The following is a 14,885-nucleotide window of genomic DNA, read 5'->3' as shown; positions in this document are numbered from 1 at the left end:
GACCCTTCCCTTCCTCCTCTTTCCGCCGGTATGAGAAGAGGGGTGACCTTTCCTTCCTGCCTTCGGTCCCAACACGGTGGCCCGGGGACATGGAACAGAATTAGAGTCCAGCCTCCAGAAGGGGTGCTCTGCAGCTGGAGGGGTGACCCTACCTGGCACGCCGTCCACTCTTTGCCTCAGTTTCCACATCTGTCCACTAGTCATGGCACCCACTCCCTGGGATGGCTATGCTCAGACCTCTGCTGTCCTTGGGGTGCCTCAATCTGCACTCTAGCCCCTAGAAGGCTGGGGACACGCCTCTGACTAAGGACCAGGGACAGAGAGGGAAGACAGAGGCCCCGCCGGGCTAGCAGCGCGCTCCAGCCGGCCTGCTTCTCCCAACAGGACTGGGCCAGGCCCGGGGCTGCGGGCTGCGGCTTCATATGCTGCCCCCGCTGGAGCTGAACAGGCCCCCCCACCCCCCCGCCCACGTGGGCCAAGACTCAGGAGAGCTCTAACTTGGATGTCTTGGAGTGATTCTGAGTTTCTCAGACTTCACCTCTTCAACTTCTCAACTCAGCAGGAGATATGGGATGTCCCCGCAGGAGTCCTGCCCACGGCAGACGCACGTGTGGGTGTTTGCACACCTGCATACCACCTACTGACGGAGGAGGAGCCGGGCCAGCTGCTCCCACTCACGTATCCCCACCACTCCTTCCTTGCCTGCCCTGTTTGGGGGTCCCCCCCAACCATCTCCGGATCCTGCACAAGCCTCAGGTGAGCCCTGCCCCAGCTGGCGCCTCTCGAGGGCCAGAGCAGGCCCTGCCAGCCCGGCCACGGACAGCTTGGGAGCCACATCCAGACGGGGCGCCCAGTGCGGCTCTTCCCAGCATTCCTGGCTTCTCAGCGTTGGGACAGCAGGCAGACAGGGCTCTGCCCGAGGCCTCGCACCACGGCCCTAGCAACGCTGAGGGTGACAACAGCCAGCACGCGGGGCCGGGCCCCACCCCCAACGCTCTGTGGGTATTGACTCTCACAGATTCTGGAGGGCAGCGCTAGTCCCACCTGCATCTGGGGAACCCAGGCCCAGAGGTGTAACTCGACCAGGGCCCGGAGCCAAAGACCCCGGAATCGGTGTGCTGCGCGGCCCTCTGATGGGCTCTGCTTGGAAGGCCACCCCGAGCGTGGCCCCCACCCCAGGAGAGGCAGCCGCTGGCCCACTGGCTGCTACACATGTGGAGCGCCCATCGTGGGACAGCAGGGGCTGCTTTGGAAACTGGCCGCCAGGAGCTGCCAGCTCTTCCCCAACAGGTGCAGGACGTGGCAGTCTTCCAGTTGTGACCCGGCTAACGAAAGCAGACCCCGCGGGCCCGGGAGATGTCCTCTCCGTGGGGACTGGTGTTGGGCAGCTCGGCTGGTGAGGGGCTGGGGGCCTCGGGGTCCGTGGACAGTGTCCACTGTGACTTGACAGATCTGCGGCAGGAGCTAAGACTCAGTAGTCGCACCTGTGTCAGAGGTCCTTGTGGGTCATTGATCTCAGGCTGGCAGGGCTCTGGTGCCACTGAGGCAAGCAGGGGGCCCAGCTGAAGGAAGACCACGTGGAGACAGGAGGCGAGGCCTCGCAGCTCAGCAGGGGGGCCGGGCTGGGGGCCAGGCACCACCCCCCCACCTCTAGGAAAGTCTGCCGCCCCTCTCCTCCTGGGCCGTCAAACCACGACTGCCTCCCAGATCCCAGAGGCTCGTACCGGGCCGAGGGCACATCCCCGGGTGCTGTCTCCTGGATGGATGTGTGGTCGCAGGTCTGGGGCAGCTGCTCTGGGAGCGATGACAAGCCAGCTGCTGGGCGTCACTGGCCCTGAGCCTCACCTCTTCCCGACAAGCCCATCTCGGCCGGCGCACGGCGGGTGCGGGAGAGCTTCGCCCCGACCCAGTCCAGCACATAGGGGCATGTCTCCGGCATGTTCCGGCAGGCAGCTGGCATTGGCCCGCCTTCCTCTGGAGGTCGCGGGGGGCTGTCCCAGCCTGGGGCTTTGGCGGTCATCGGGGCTCAAACACACACCTCACCGCCCCTCTCACCTCTGGTGCAGGGGGCGCTTTCCCGGGGATTCTCTTCACGGTGCTTTAGGACCTGAGAGGACTCGCTGCCTGGAGTCCTTCTCGGCTCAGAATCCCCAAACAAAAATGGCAACGGTAACGATAAACAGAAATCAGCCAGACCTCGGAGCTCCGCCCTTCACATGGCCATGCACCCGGGCACGCGGCTCTGTCTGGCCCCTAAGCAGAGGGTGGACGGCTGAGGCCCTGGAGTGGCTGCGCTGAGGCCACTGCTACCCGAGGGGGCTGGGCAGGACCCAGAGAGGCCAGAACCTGCCCCACTGCACAAACTCAAACACAGGCCCTGGGCCCCCAGCCTGCAGAGGCCCCGAGCAGTCTGGTTACAATTAGCTGGGTGTAACAAGCCACGGGGAAAACCAGTGGTTCTCAACCACGGCAATTCTGCCAACCAGGGGTGGTATTTCTCCCCCAGAGGGCACCTGGCAATTTGGGGGGACATTACTGGTTGTCATGACTGGGGGGTGTTACTGGCATCTAGTGGGCAGAGGCCAGGGACGCTGCTAAGCGTCCTGCACAGAGCAGTCCCCACGGCCAGGAATGATCTGGCCCAAGATGTCAGCAGAGCCGGGGTTGAGAAGCCCTGCTTGACTCTCACGCTGGCCATGCAATTCGGATTTTCACTATGGAAGAAAAAAATGACAAGACAGAAACAAAGAAAAAAATCCAACTCAAAAAAAAAAAGAAAAAGAATTCTGGGAAATGAATAAGCTGAAGGGAAGGATGGGGTCATCAGCAGCTTCTCTACGGGGCCCAGAGCTGGTCAAGCGGTGATGCCTGAGGCCGGGGGCGTGGGCGAGGCCCTGGTGGGGAGGGGTCCGCTGGGCCCTGGAGAGGAGGAGGCCGGTCTCAGCCTGAGAGGGTCTTCGCCAGCAGAGCCGCGGTTACGTCAGGCTCCTGCGGCTGGGACAGCTGGGGCCTCGGGGTGGGAGCCTGGGGTCCTGGCACAGCCACGTGCCCCCGTGTCCGGCCCCCTCCGCTCCGCCGCAGCCCCTGAGCTTCCTCATGGGAGAAGCTGCCTGGCTAGATACGCCTAGTGGGGGGCTGAAGAGCCACCGGCGTGCATCCCCTCACCCCGTGGCTCCTGGCTCCTCCGACCGATGGCGCTGGCAGGCAAAGCAGGCTGCAGCAGCGCTCCCCTCCCTCCCCCAGCCGAGGTCAGGCAGGGCCGCCAGCAGAAGCTCCCTGCTCACTGATGCTCCACGCACGGCCCCGCCCCAGGAAACCTGGGCGGCTCGAGGGGTGCTGCTTGCTTGCACGCACGCTAAGAGGCTGGCAGCGAATCAGACACACACAGAAACAAAGAAACAACGAGAATCACGTTTCCGCCAGGGCTTTCCCCTGATGTCCCAGGGCCAGGCGTGGCCGCGTCTCTGGCCTGGACGGAGGCCTGGGTTTCCCAGGAAGGGACACCTCTGTGGGGAAAGCAAGACCTGGGACAGTGGGAGACGGGGTCCCAGACACAGCAGCAAGGGCTTCACTCCATCTCATTCACCAGCGTGAAGCACAGGGACGGGGCAGCACAGAGTGCGGGGGACACACCCATCAGCGGGGCCTGACTCACTCTGCACGAGAGCAAACTTCAGAAAACAAATAAGAGAGTAGGATAAATAAGCAAGGGAGACCAGGGCTAACCTCCGGCTGTCCTGCCTGTGACCATTCGGCCCCGTTCCCTTTGGCCTTTGGGGGACACCCTCTCCGCGTGGCCACATGCTGCTGTGGTTTGGGGACGGCCACCCAAGTGAGCTCCGTCCGAGCCCCTCCACTGTCCGAGCCTCCAACACAGCCCCTTCTGGCCGACGCAAGCCCCGCCGGCCACGGGCGGCCGAGTCCCGCATGCACTGGGTAGGGGGCAGCCCTGGGCCCGGCTCTTACCCGCTTCTGAGAGGTCGCGCAGGGAGCTGCTGAGGGCGCTGCGCTTGAGGCCCTCGCCGCTGGCATAGCTGTCATCCAGGCAGGCCCGACTCAGTGTCCCGCCGCCCGGCTCCTTTTTGAGGCTGGAGCACTGGGACATGCTGGGCCGCACGACGCCCTTCTGCTTCTCGAGCTCCGCTGGAACAGAGCCCGAGGGGCCCAGTGAGGGGAGGATGGCCCCCAGCCAAGGGTGGCTTGGAGAGGGCAAGGGGCTGGGCCCCCCCCAGGGCAACGCGACGACTTGGGGGGCCCTCTGCTCAGGGTGGCACCGGGCTGAGCCGCCACCTCCTTCCAGGGGGCAAGTGAGGGGCAAGGTCGTCTGGGAAAGGGCAGGAGCGACGGCACCTGTGACCAAAGGGGCTGAAAGGAGACCCCGGAAAGGAGGCTGGAGAGGCCAGAGTGCCCGAGGTCTGCAGGAAGGTCAGTCACTTTCCTAGGAGGTGGATTCGCCCGCGTCTGGAGAGGAGTTAACCCGGCCTGGCTGTGGATGGAGGCCAGGGGTGGGGGCACCCATGTACCTCCAGGAATGAGGCTTAGAGCCAGGAGAAGCGGGGGTACCATCGGCTTTAATGAAAACCAGGGGATGACCCTAGCCCTGACCCCTCCGGGTGGTCGGGTGCAGAAGACACAAATACCAACCATGCTCAAGTGCAAAGGGCTCAGGTCCAGGGCTCTGGACACGGGGTGACCATGGCTCCGAGAAGCCCCCCCTCAGGGCACACGATGTAGTTCCCCGGGCAGGACAGGCCTGGGCCTTGGAAGCCCGGCTCCCACCCAGAGACCCCTGCCCACCCCTCCTTCCTCTGTGCCGCCTCCCGTGACCTGGGCAGGTGGGCTGCCTGGTCACGTGGCCGTCTCACCTCTGGGCTTACAGAGTCACTGCAACCTGGCCTCTCACCACTGTCTTGGCCCCCAGATGGGAGGCCACGCCTGCACCCTGCAGGCCCCCGCCGGGCACCCGTGACTTACTCTCTATCCTGTGCTTTTCCATCTCCTGCACCTCCGCGATGGACTCCCGCAGGTCATCAGTGAATTTCTTCCGGTCTTGAGGATTGGGAGCGTTAAAGTTTATTAGCACTTTGATGTCTGCTCCGGGGACGGCAGACGTGAGCCGGATGCCGTTGGGGTAGTCTGCAGAAGAGGAGGAGAGCGCGGGCCTCAGGGCGGGCCCTGCCACCTCCCTTCTGGCTGGCAAAGGACCAGCGGGTCTCCATGCAGCCGGGGTGTGGGAGCACGCTGAGGCCAGGCTCCCAGAGGACGCATCCCTCCAGGGAGGAGAGGCTTCACGGTGCAGCCTGGAGGGACCACCAGGCAGTCTCTGCCTCCTGACGTGGGTCTGTGTTTGCTCCGTGTTCAAGTCGAGGGCAGATCCGACTGACCTGAGGCAAAGCCAGGGCCCTCGTTCTTCCCCGCCGGAAGGGCGTGGAGCCTGGACTCTTTAGGTCAGGATCCTTGGTCACTCGGCCAGGCGCCGAGCCTGGGAGGAGGGGAAGGTGGTGTCCCAGCTGGGGGACAGTCTTATCCAGTCACTTCGGACTCTTCTGTCCTCTCCCCACTGGTCTCTAGGCCACCAGCTCCCTTGGGGTACACTGTGGGCACCCCACACCCAACAGAGCCTTCTGCTCAGACCTGCCCGGTGCCTCCTCCGTGCTCTCGGGGTCTCTGGGGCTTTGGCATGCCGGCAGCCTCTCTCCTCAGTGGGAATCGAGCATCCACCACTGAGTGCATGAAGGTTCTTCGCCCAAACACCAATCCCACCACGGTTCAGACCCGGGTCAGGGCGGGGACCTCAAACGCCTAGAGGCCTGTGTGGGTTTCCTCAATGCAGGAAGCGGGCAGGGTAAGACTGCGGCTGCTGACTCTGTGGAGGGTGTGCAGCCCGCTACTGCCCGCCATCCGCCCAAACCTAGCTTTACAAGAAGAGCCACGGATACCTGAGCCTTATGGGAAGATGTTAGTATGAGCTCAACGAATTTAAAATAAAGTTCAAATATAACATAACTGAGCTGCGACCGACCAGGGGCTGCCAGCTTGAGACCCCGGGTGTGAGGCATGTCCTACAGAAGGTCGGGGTCGGCTCTCACTAGCACTGCCTCCAGGGCTGAGGGCTAAGCCCTGGGAGCCTGAAAGCTGTCTGGGCGCGGCCTCTGCAAAGGACTCAGTGTGCCCGGGCCGCTGCTGAGTGGTCACTACCACCGCCACCCCTTCCAGGAGGGGCCTGCCGGCCAGGACAGTGCACATGGCACCAGCCCCCCCGGTGCTGCCTGGGAGAAACCAAGGCAAGGCCGGCCTTCCGGCCTGGGGTGGAGTGATGGCGGGGCCTGCATCCTGAGCTCCTCATGGGCACGTGAGAAAAGAGGAGGAGCTGGCAGGTCCAGTCCCGTTTAGCACAGAGAAGCCCTCAGGCCCTGTGTTCTGGGATGGCCCAGCCACGGGTCCCTGGCACCTTTCAACCTGCAGAGGCAAGGCGGACGGGACAGGACCGCGGGACCTTGCTGCTGGACACGCCCCAACGCTTCATTGTGGCGGCCCTTCCCTTGGCTCCTCCGGAACATGGCGGGCAGCAGGACGCCCCCCACCCCACCCCAGGAGCACTGGCTCAGCCTGCAGCTCGAGGTCCTCCGACAGGGAGGGGACAGAGAGGGAGAGAGGAAGAGGGAAGGGCGTGGGTGGCGGGAAGGAACAAGCCCGAAAGGACCCGTCAGCGGGGTTGCAGGGGTGGCCAGCTCCCCGCTCCAGGATCCCCAGGCCCAGGACCCACTCACACCCAAAGGCCTGAACAAGCACCGCCCCTGGGCCACGGGCTGTCCTGGCCTTTATGTGAACGGCCTCATCTCATCCTGAGGCAGGCACTACCATCACCCCATCGATGGACCAAGGGAACCGGGCTGGAGAGGTCCAACAGCCAGAACACATGGCGCTGAAACCTGAGCGGATGGACCGGGGCTCTGCTCGTGACCTCTGCCTGCAGTGTCTCTGGCACGACCCTCACCTGATTGTTTGGCCATATCTATATATCACTTGTGCCATTCACTCGATGTTTTCCTATCAACATTTTATCACTCTGCACTAAATTTAAAAATCTTATCACCTTCAAGAAGTAACGGTAAAAGTAAACCCGATGAGTCCTACATACAATGATACTGAATTCTCCCTGGTTACCCCTAGCCGGCAACCTGCCCTCTGTTGGGAAAGTGGGAATTAGAACACCGGAGAGGCCACCCTGGGGTCGTCCCTGATGGAGCCAGGAGGAAGAAGAGGGGACGGCGGAGGAGAGCTTCCTCGCTACACGGATGGACCAAGTGAGGCCACCTCCTGCCACGGGGTGCAGACCATGTGCGGACGGGCCCAGGGACTCACTCACACTGGTTCTCGAAGAGTAGGACCTGCATGCCGTACAGGGAGAAGGACTGTCGGAAGCTGTACGTCACAGAGTTCTTCTTCTTCTGGAAGATCTTGGTGACCTGGGGGCAGCCAGAGACAGAGGCTGAGCCACTGGGCCCGCGCGGCCGGGAGCAGCCCTGGGCGCTCAGGACTCTAAGTGGACCCTCAGTTCGAGTTCTCCTGTGTGAGGACCCTCCTGCGGTTCCAAGGTCAGGAGGCCCGCGGGGCGGGGGAGGGCCGATACAGGGACGGACACTCACGCCCGACATCCCCATGCACGGCCCAAAGGCACCGTGAAACCCTCTGAGAGATGAGTTCTACAGAGAAGGACACTGAGGCCAGAGGTCTGAAACGATCTGCTCAAGGTCAGGAACTCTGAAAGGACTTGAACCCACACGTCTAGATTCCAGCCTCAGGAACCCGAGAAGAGCAGCTGGTCCTCAATCAGGTGGGGAAAGGGGATAGGGTCTCGGGCAAGAAGGGGGCCTGCAGGAGGCAAGAGCTCCAAAGGGCAGGCCCCCTGCTCCCTGCGGGAACATCTACATCAGTGCTACCTGTTTTGGGGCAAGAGCTCCACTTCCCTGTGGGGAGCCCACCTCTGCCATGTTCAGCCCATTAGTCCTGGGGCTGAGACCCAGGCCAGCGGGACAGCACCGCCCCCGCCTGGCCCCAGGGTCGGGCTTGGGCAGCAGCGAGACCTCTGCTCAGTCCCGGGAAGAGGATTCCCCCGCGGCCGAGGGGACAGGATTAGGCCCGGACCTGCGGAGGCTGACTCCCCCTTCCTGGATGAGCCTGCCTGAGGTGGGAGCCCAGGCAGCCGCCACTGGGCGCAGCCGTTCTGGGGTCTGCACACCAGCCCCTCACCCGTGGGGCCCACGTACCACCAGGAGGTCATTGAACAGGAAGATCTCTCGCTGGTGCAGCCCAAGCTTCTGGGGCTTATTTGGGTCTGGAACCTCGAAGAGCCGGCAGTAGCAGACCAGGCGCCGGTGTGGCAGCGAGAGCACCTGTGTGGAGGGGCGGCGTCAGCTCCACGCACCCGCGGGGACGAGGGACTCCCCCACCCTGCCTTCCCTCGGGCCTCCGGAGGCCCCTGCTCCAGGGAGACCGCCTTCCGACTCCTCTCAGCACTGGGCTCGTGGAGCCCCCGCCACGAGCCACGCGTGTCTTCTGAGCCCCCAAAGCACCTGTCATGTGCGCCCCGAGCCACACACATAGGAGGCTGCAGAGCCTGGGCTTCCCCGCCCCCAGGCCCTCCCTCCTGAAGGCTCTCAGCCCCGACAGCTGGGTCTGGAGGAGCCCTGCAGGGTCCCGAGCTGGCAGTCACCACCTCGAGGGGCTGGTCCCTGCCCTCTGCACAGGCGGCCATGGGCACACATGGCCCTACATGGGGCTGCTCTCCAGGCCTGAGCTCAGCGACCCACAGATGAGAGGGAGGGGACGCGGGCCCAGCCTGGTGCCCTCAGGGGGCAGCGCTGTCCGTAGCAGAGTGTGAGTGAGAAAGGAGGGCAGGACGCAGGGCTGGGGAGGTGGGCGAGAGCAGGTCACGGGCATGCCAGGGGTCTCAGGCCTTCTGCAGGGGCAGCTGACCCCGCTGCCAGGGTGGGGTAAGGAGCAGACCACATGACGGCCAGCAGGCACACTACTGCCAGCCCTGGCGGCGAAAGGGACCCGAGAGGCACAGCGTGGGCTGTGTGGGGAGGGGGAGGCCTCAACGCCACACCAAGGTCATCTGTTCAGGTACAGGGTCTCGGGGCCGAGGGACAAGCGGGATCTCTGAGCTCAACCAGACAAGACGGGAGGGGACCACCTGCTCCGGGCCTGACAGCACAACCCTCCCGCGTGCTCTCAGAGATCTGAGGTGGAGATAACTGTGAAAATCAAATTTCTTATGGCTCCGGAAATTAACTCATGCAGCCAGAACTGTGGGTCTGGGAGCCGCGAGCTGCGGGGGAGTGGGGATCACGGAAGGCGGAAGCCGAGGGGAACTCACACAGCCGAGCCCGTGGTGCAGGGATCCAATCTACAGGGGAAGCAGTGAACAAACAAGAAGAGATGTTAATGTTCCAAATACACATCTGGGCCCTGACAGAGACTCCGGGGTGACACCCCACCCACAGCGCCCCCCAGGGCGCCCCCAGCGGGCTCTGACGGGGAGCCCAGGCTGCCAGGGAGCCACTGCACAGCCCCGGCCATTGGTTTATTAAGAGCCTCAGATTCTCATTAAAGGGGACCCAGAGAGAAGGGCTGTGACTCCCTTAAAAAGCCCCAAACCTGACATAATCCACCAACCCCACCTGGAAGGGAACAGGTTCCAAAGGCACTGTGGCTACTGGCCAAAGCCGAGCCAGCAGGGCAGCCTGGGGTCGCGGGGCGGGTGGGTCTTGGGCACCCCGGGCCTCACGCGGCGCCCCCCCCCCCCCGCCCCCAGTGGGGACGGAGACCACCTACCGGCTTCTTCCCCACGATGAGCTTCTCCACCTTCTGCACCTGCGACACGTGGTCCTCGTTGGTCTCCAGCTCCCGCTTCCGGATCCGCTCGTAGATCCCGATCAGCATCTCCCGGGGGATGTCCTCCCCATCGTCCACGCCTGGTAGGGGACAGCGGCAGGGCTCACCCCAAGGCACCGGCTTCTAAACCAAATCCGGACAGCGGTCCCCCTGCCACTCCCCAGCTGAACCAAAGGCCTCCAGACCCACCGCAGCCGGCCCTGCCCCATCCACCACACGTGTGCTCGGAGCCCCCGCACCAGGGACCAGGCTGGCACTGCCCCCGGATGAGTGTGCAGGGGCCTGTGCCACCTTGCAGCCATGCCCAGGGGGCTCAGCACACACGGCCCCGCTCAATCCCGGCCGCCGCCCCGTGGGGCGGTCACCACGGTCCCCATTGCACCGACGGGCTGGCGGGGGCCTGGGGATGGGGCTGCCCGGCCCGCATCCTCACTTTGCCCCTTGTCGGCCTGAGTCATGGTCTCTCTGAGCTACGAGTCCTCTCCTCAGTGACACAGGTCACCAAGAGCACGGTGACTTTACAGGGACCAGGGCGGCTCACGGGGTCACCCTCACACCCCTGACACGAGAGCTCAGGGGATCTGAGTGGCTGCTGTCCCAGTTCTGGGACTTGAAGCCGGGTCGCTCTGACAACAAGCTTGCGCCCTTTCTGCTGCACGGCCCCCAAAGTGCTGTCAGGAAGTCCCAGCCCCGCTCACGACAGAGACGCGAAGCCCCCCGCCCCCCGCCCTCTGGTACCGCTGCTGGAGGTACGTGGGGCAGTGGGACGGCTCAAGCCCTCTGGTGGGCTGTCCGGCACCACCTGCCAGTCAGAAATTCAAACACCCTCGGGCCCACTGAGTGGCTCTGGGGGATTGGTCCTGTGGGGTGTGACATTCAACGCAGCCCTGCTTCCAAATCGCACAAAACGGGAGCTAACCCGTTTGCACACTCACAGGGGGCCGGCTAAGCGGTCCGCATATGAGGACTCCTGGGACAGGGATTACTGTACGCCCGCAGGAACGAGGAAGGCCACGGCAAGCCTTGGCAACAGCCCTTAGGTTTACCGAACCAAAGAGTGAGGCGCCGAGCGGGAGAGGGTCAAACCAGCCGTGCACATTTGTACCGGCTCCCACGAGAAGCTCCGCGTGGCACAGCAGGGACTCAAAGCCGATGACCTCCAGGGATGGGAAGGGCCCTGCGGTGCACCTTTTATGCTTTCTGGCTTTTTTCTAATTAGCTATTTTTTCAGAGCAGTTTTAAGGTCATAGCAAAATTCAGGGGAAAGCACAGAGAGCTCCCCGCCAATCAGCACCCCGACCAGAACGCCGCCTTCGTTACAACTGAAGGACCTACCCAGTCACCAGAGCCCACGGTTCACACGAGGGTTCACTCTTGGTGTCGTCCACCCTGTGGGTCTGGACATATGGACGAGGCCATGTGCCTGCCATTATAATACCGTACAGAATTTTCACTGCCCTAAAACCCGCTCTGTGCTTCTCCTTTTCATCCCTCCCCCACGACCACCGGCAACCACTGGTCTCCTGACTGTCTCCACAGCTTCGCCTCCTGCAGAATGTGGCGCAGCTGGAATCAGATTGCAGGCTTTCAGATAGGTTGTTTTCACTTAGTGATGTTCCTTTAAGGTTCCCCCGTGTTTTTTCACGACTTGGTAGCTCATTTCTTTTCAGTGCTGAATAATATCCCACTGTCTGGACGGACCAAGGTTTATCCATTCATCTACGGAAGGACAGCTTGGTTGCGTCCTAGTTTTGGTGAATACGAATAAAGCTGCTATAAACCCCGTGTGCAGGTTTCTGTGTGGACGTAAGTTTTCAGCTCATTTGGGTAAATTCCAAGGAGGGCAACTGCTGGGTCATGTTACTTCCTGGTTTTTGAACTATGTGAGGATAAGACCCATTCAAAATATACATTTAAAAAATCTGAAGGCAAATAGCAATAAAAGCAAAATATCGCTTGCCTGGCTTCCAGGTTCCTCCCCTGCCTATCCCTGAACTCCCGGAGGCACCCCTGCTGCTGGACCCGCTGGGCATACTGAGCGATTCCAGAGAAAATGTGTGTCCGGCGCATGTTGGGGCAGGGGGGCACTCTCTAAAAAGAACAAGCTGGGACATGTGCTCAGCGCAGAGTGCCGACCTGGCTTTGGGAGGCCAGCGTCCTGCCTCCTCTGACACACACTTGCTGTGTGACCTTGGCCAAGTCCCCTCCCTCTCTGAACCTTCTGAAGCTCAAGGAAGATGGGGCAGAGAACGCTAGAGTCCCTGGCTCGAAGAAAACAGGTGATTGGTGGCAACAGCCCAGGCTCGCAAGAAAGAATCAGTGGCTTCCTCTCCTGGTTCTGGGGTGCTCAGCCCCTGCCTTGGGAACTGGGGTGACAAAGCCCCCCTCCCCCAGACTGCCGGGACGGCGGATGCAAGGATGCGCACAAACCATGAAGCCGCAGATATGAGGGCGGCCGACCAGCAGGTATCTGACCCAGCAGCCCTGTCTTCCCCCGAGCCTCTGTCCACGGGCCTCGTTTCTGTCTCATTTCTCACACAGGAGAGGCCCCAGTTACATGGCTGAGCTGCTAAACCAGAGAAAAACATCAGAGTCCCTTAAGCTCCCCAGGGTCGCCAACAGCATGCAGCTCACGGCCAGCTTTCCCGGCAGCTACACAGCAACCGCCTGCATCCAGGGCCACGGGGACGCCGTGGAGACCAGACCTGACCAGGCCCAGCGAGGACAGGGGCTTGAGGTGGCAGAGAGGAGGGGAGGGGGTGCAGCCCCCCGGACCATCAGTGTCCACTGACCGCCCTGCTCCCTCACCTGTTCTGGCGACTGGATCTCTTATCAACGAGGTTCCTAGGAACCACAGCTAAGACCTGCCCCTCCCCGGGGCCTGCGGAGGGCCGCACGGGGAGGGCCCTGAGCCCAGCTCCCTGCGGGACCGCCTGTCAGGGTGGGGCCCACCCCCAGGGAGCGCCAGCACAGACCCTCCGCTCTGGGGGACATGACGACGGAGCAGTTTTACAGAAATGAAGGACAAAATGAGAAATTCAAACAGCTCGAAAAGTTGGACTTGATTCAGATCAGTTGTTTCCCTTTTATAAAATTATGATGCCATTTCTAAAGGGACTTCAGTCCCTTACAGCTGTTTCCCAAGGACAGGGACAGTCTCCCAGCCCGGGACTCCACGGACAGGAGGGACCTGCCAGCAGCAGACACGGAGACAGCCGTTCCCTTTTCCATCCCTCTCCTGCCTGGCTACACAGGAGGAAGCCTCTGTCTGGCTGCCCAGCCCCTGGTCACCTGCCCCACGTGGGCCCACCTGCGAGGGAGGAGAGGGCAGCCTCGGGCCCTGGGCCCAGCCAGGAACAGCCTGGCTGGAACCCACAGTGGTTTTGCCTCTTCACGGCACTCGTTTTCGTAAATGATGCCCATGTGTGACAAATGCTACTGGTTTCCCGCTTACACCGATGACGTAAAGTTCGTTTTAAAAATACATATGTTTCATAAGAAGACAAAAACAAAAAAACAAGTCTGTTCCAAGAAGACCACTGAGAGAGGGGTATGGTGGGCGATGCTGTGTGGGCAGCAGTGATGGGGGCAGGACAGTGCCAGCCCCCGCCCGGCCCCCATCCCGTCCCCACCCCCCGTGCTCGGAGGCCCCGGGGCGCCCAGCACCCAGCTTGTGGTCCATCCTCCCTCTGCCCCTGCAACCAGGCCTGGATCCACCGTGTGCGGCCGGGCCCCAGGCGCTGAGCCCAGCTGCGCTCTCAGGCCTCTGCCCTCTGGCACCCTGGGCCTGCGGAGCCCTGCAGTCCTCTGACACAACACGTCGCCTCCCCCTCGGAGTGCCCCCGCCACAGCAATCAGCCCCCTCTACGGGAACTTGCACTGCGTGGGCTCCTTTGGGGAGGAGCCCCACCCCTCCCCACGTGAGGCCGCGCTGCGCGCACCTCTGTCAGGTACGTGCTGGCGGGGAGGGGGCGGGCGTCCCGCCGCGGCCAGGGCAGCTCACCTCGGAGGTTCTTGACGAAGTCCTCTAGCTTCATCTTGCGCTCGGGCTTGACATTGGGGCTGTACATGTCGGTGTTGAGTAGAATGATGGCAAAAGCCAGGATGAAGATGGTGTCTGGGTTCCGGAACTGCCGCACCACCCCGGGGTTGCAGATGCAGTACCGCTGGCTGGGGGAGGACGGGGTGGTGCTTCAGCCAGGGCAGGAGGCCAGTCCGCCCCTCACCCATGAGCGGCCCTAAACAGCTGAAGCTGGTCACTGACCTCGGAGCCTCCGTCTCTGGTACACGGGGATGTCGCCTGTCTGGCAGAGCCGGCCCTGACCGTCCACTCACCCCCCCCCCCACCATGTGAGTTAAGTCCCACCCGCCCGTAGTTCAGCCGGCATGTGGCTGCTCAGGGCTGAGGACCACGTCCCTCGGCCCCCGCGCAGCCACGTGCTAAGTTCCGGCCAATGAGATGTGGGCACCTTCGAGGCTGTGCCTTAAAGGCAGGGGGTGCCCTGCGTGCTCTCTGCCTGCCTGGAACGTGAATGTGATGGGTGTTGAATCTGCTCCCGGGGACCTCAGATGACAGGAGCCCAGGCCTCCTCCACGCCAGCTCAGAGGGCGGCCCACTTCCGGGGCGTTTCAGACACGGCAGCTGTGGCGGACGTCTTTGTTGCGGCAGCCGAACTAACAGCCTCGCTACAAACTGCCTCACAGAGTCATCTGCTCACGTCCTCACTGCCTTGAAAACGCCCCACACCCCACCCCACAGTTCCCTCCACTGGCGACCTTGTGCAGGGGTAGGTGGGTGGGGCAGGGATGGAGAAGAGGAACTGGGTGGGGCACCGTGACCGTGACCGAGGCCCACAACCCGCAGGCAGCAGCCATGGGCGCTTAGATGATGTGGGCTTCAATTTCGTCTTCCCTGTTAAGTGCCGCCCCCTCCAGGAAGCCCTCCTGAATGGAAGTGTCTGAACGCTCCCCTCCCAGGGCCCGGG

General features: G+C 62.7%; 1 protein-coding gene across 10 annotated transcripts in view; it reads right to left on the bottom strand.

Moving 5' to 3' along the window:
• Positions 1 to 14,885, bottom strand: part of IQSEC1 (IQ motif and Sec7 domain ArfGEF 1) — a 331,754-nt gene that overhangs the window by 6,766 nt on the left and 310,103 nt on the right. For all 10 annotated transcript variants that reach the window (XM_067755608.1, XM_067755609.1, XM_067755615.1 and 7 more), the window contains 7 exons: positions 13,904 to 14,070; positions 9,841 to 9,980; positions 9,383 to 9,412; positions 8,271 to 8,396; positions 7,370 to 7,469; positions 4,975 to 5,136; positions 3,967 to 4,143 (listed from right to left, as the gene is read on the bottom strand). In XM_067755608.1, the coding sequence (XP_067611709.1) occupies positions 3,967 to 4,143; positions 4,975 to 5,136; positions 7,370 to 7,469; positions 8,271 to 8,396; positions 9,383 to 9,412; positions 9,841 to 9,980; positions 13,904 to 14,070 (902 nt within the window). The remainder of the gene's footprint in view (positions 1 to 3,966; positions 4,144 to 4,974; positions 5,137 to 7,369; positions 7,470 to 8,270; positions 8,397 to 9,382; positions 9,413 to 9,840; positions 9,981 to 13,903; positions 14,071 to 14,885) is intronic.

The sequence above is a fragment of the Pseudorca crassidens genome, chromosome 10 (genome assembly GCF_039906515.1).
Source record: "Pseudorca crassidens isolate mPseCra1 chromosome 10, mPseCra1.hap1, whole genome shotgun sequence".
NCBI classification, from domain to species: domain Eukaryota; kingdom Metazoa; phylum Chordata; class Mammalia; order Artiodactyla; family Delphinidae; genus Pseudorca; species Pseudorca crassidens.
Note: the sequence above shows the minus strand (reverse complement) of the source record. Positions and strands in the feature narration are given on the sequence as shown.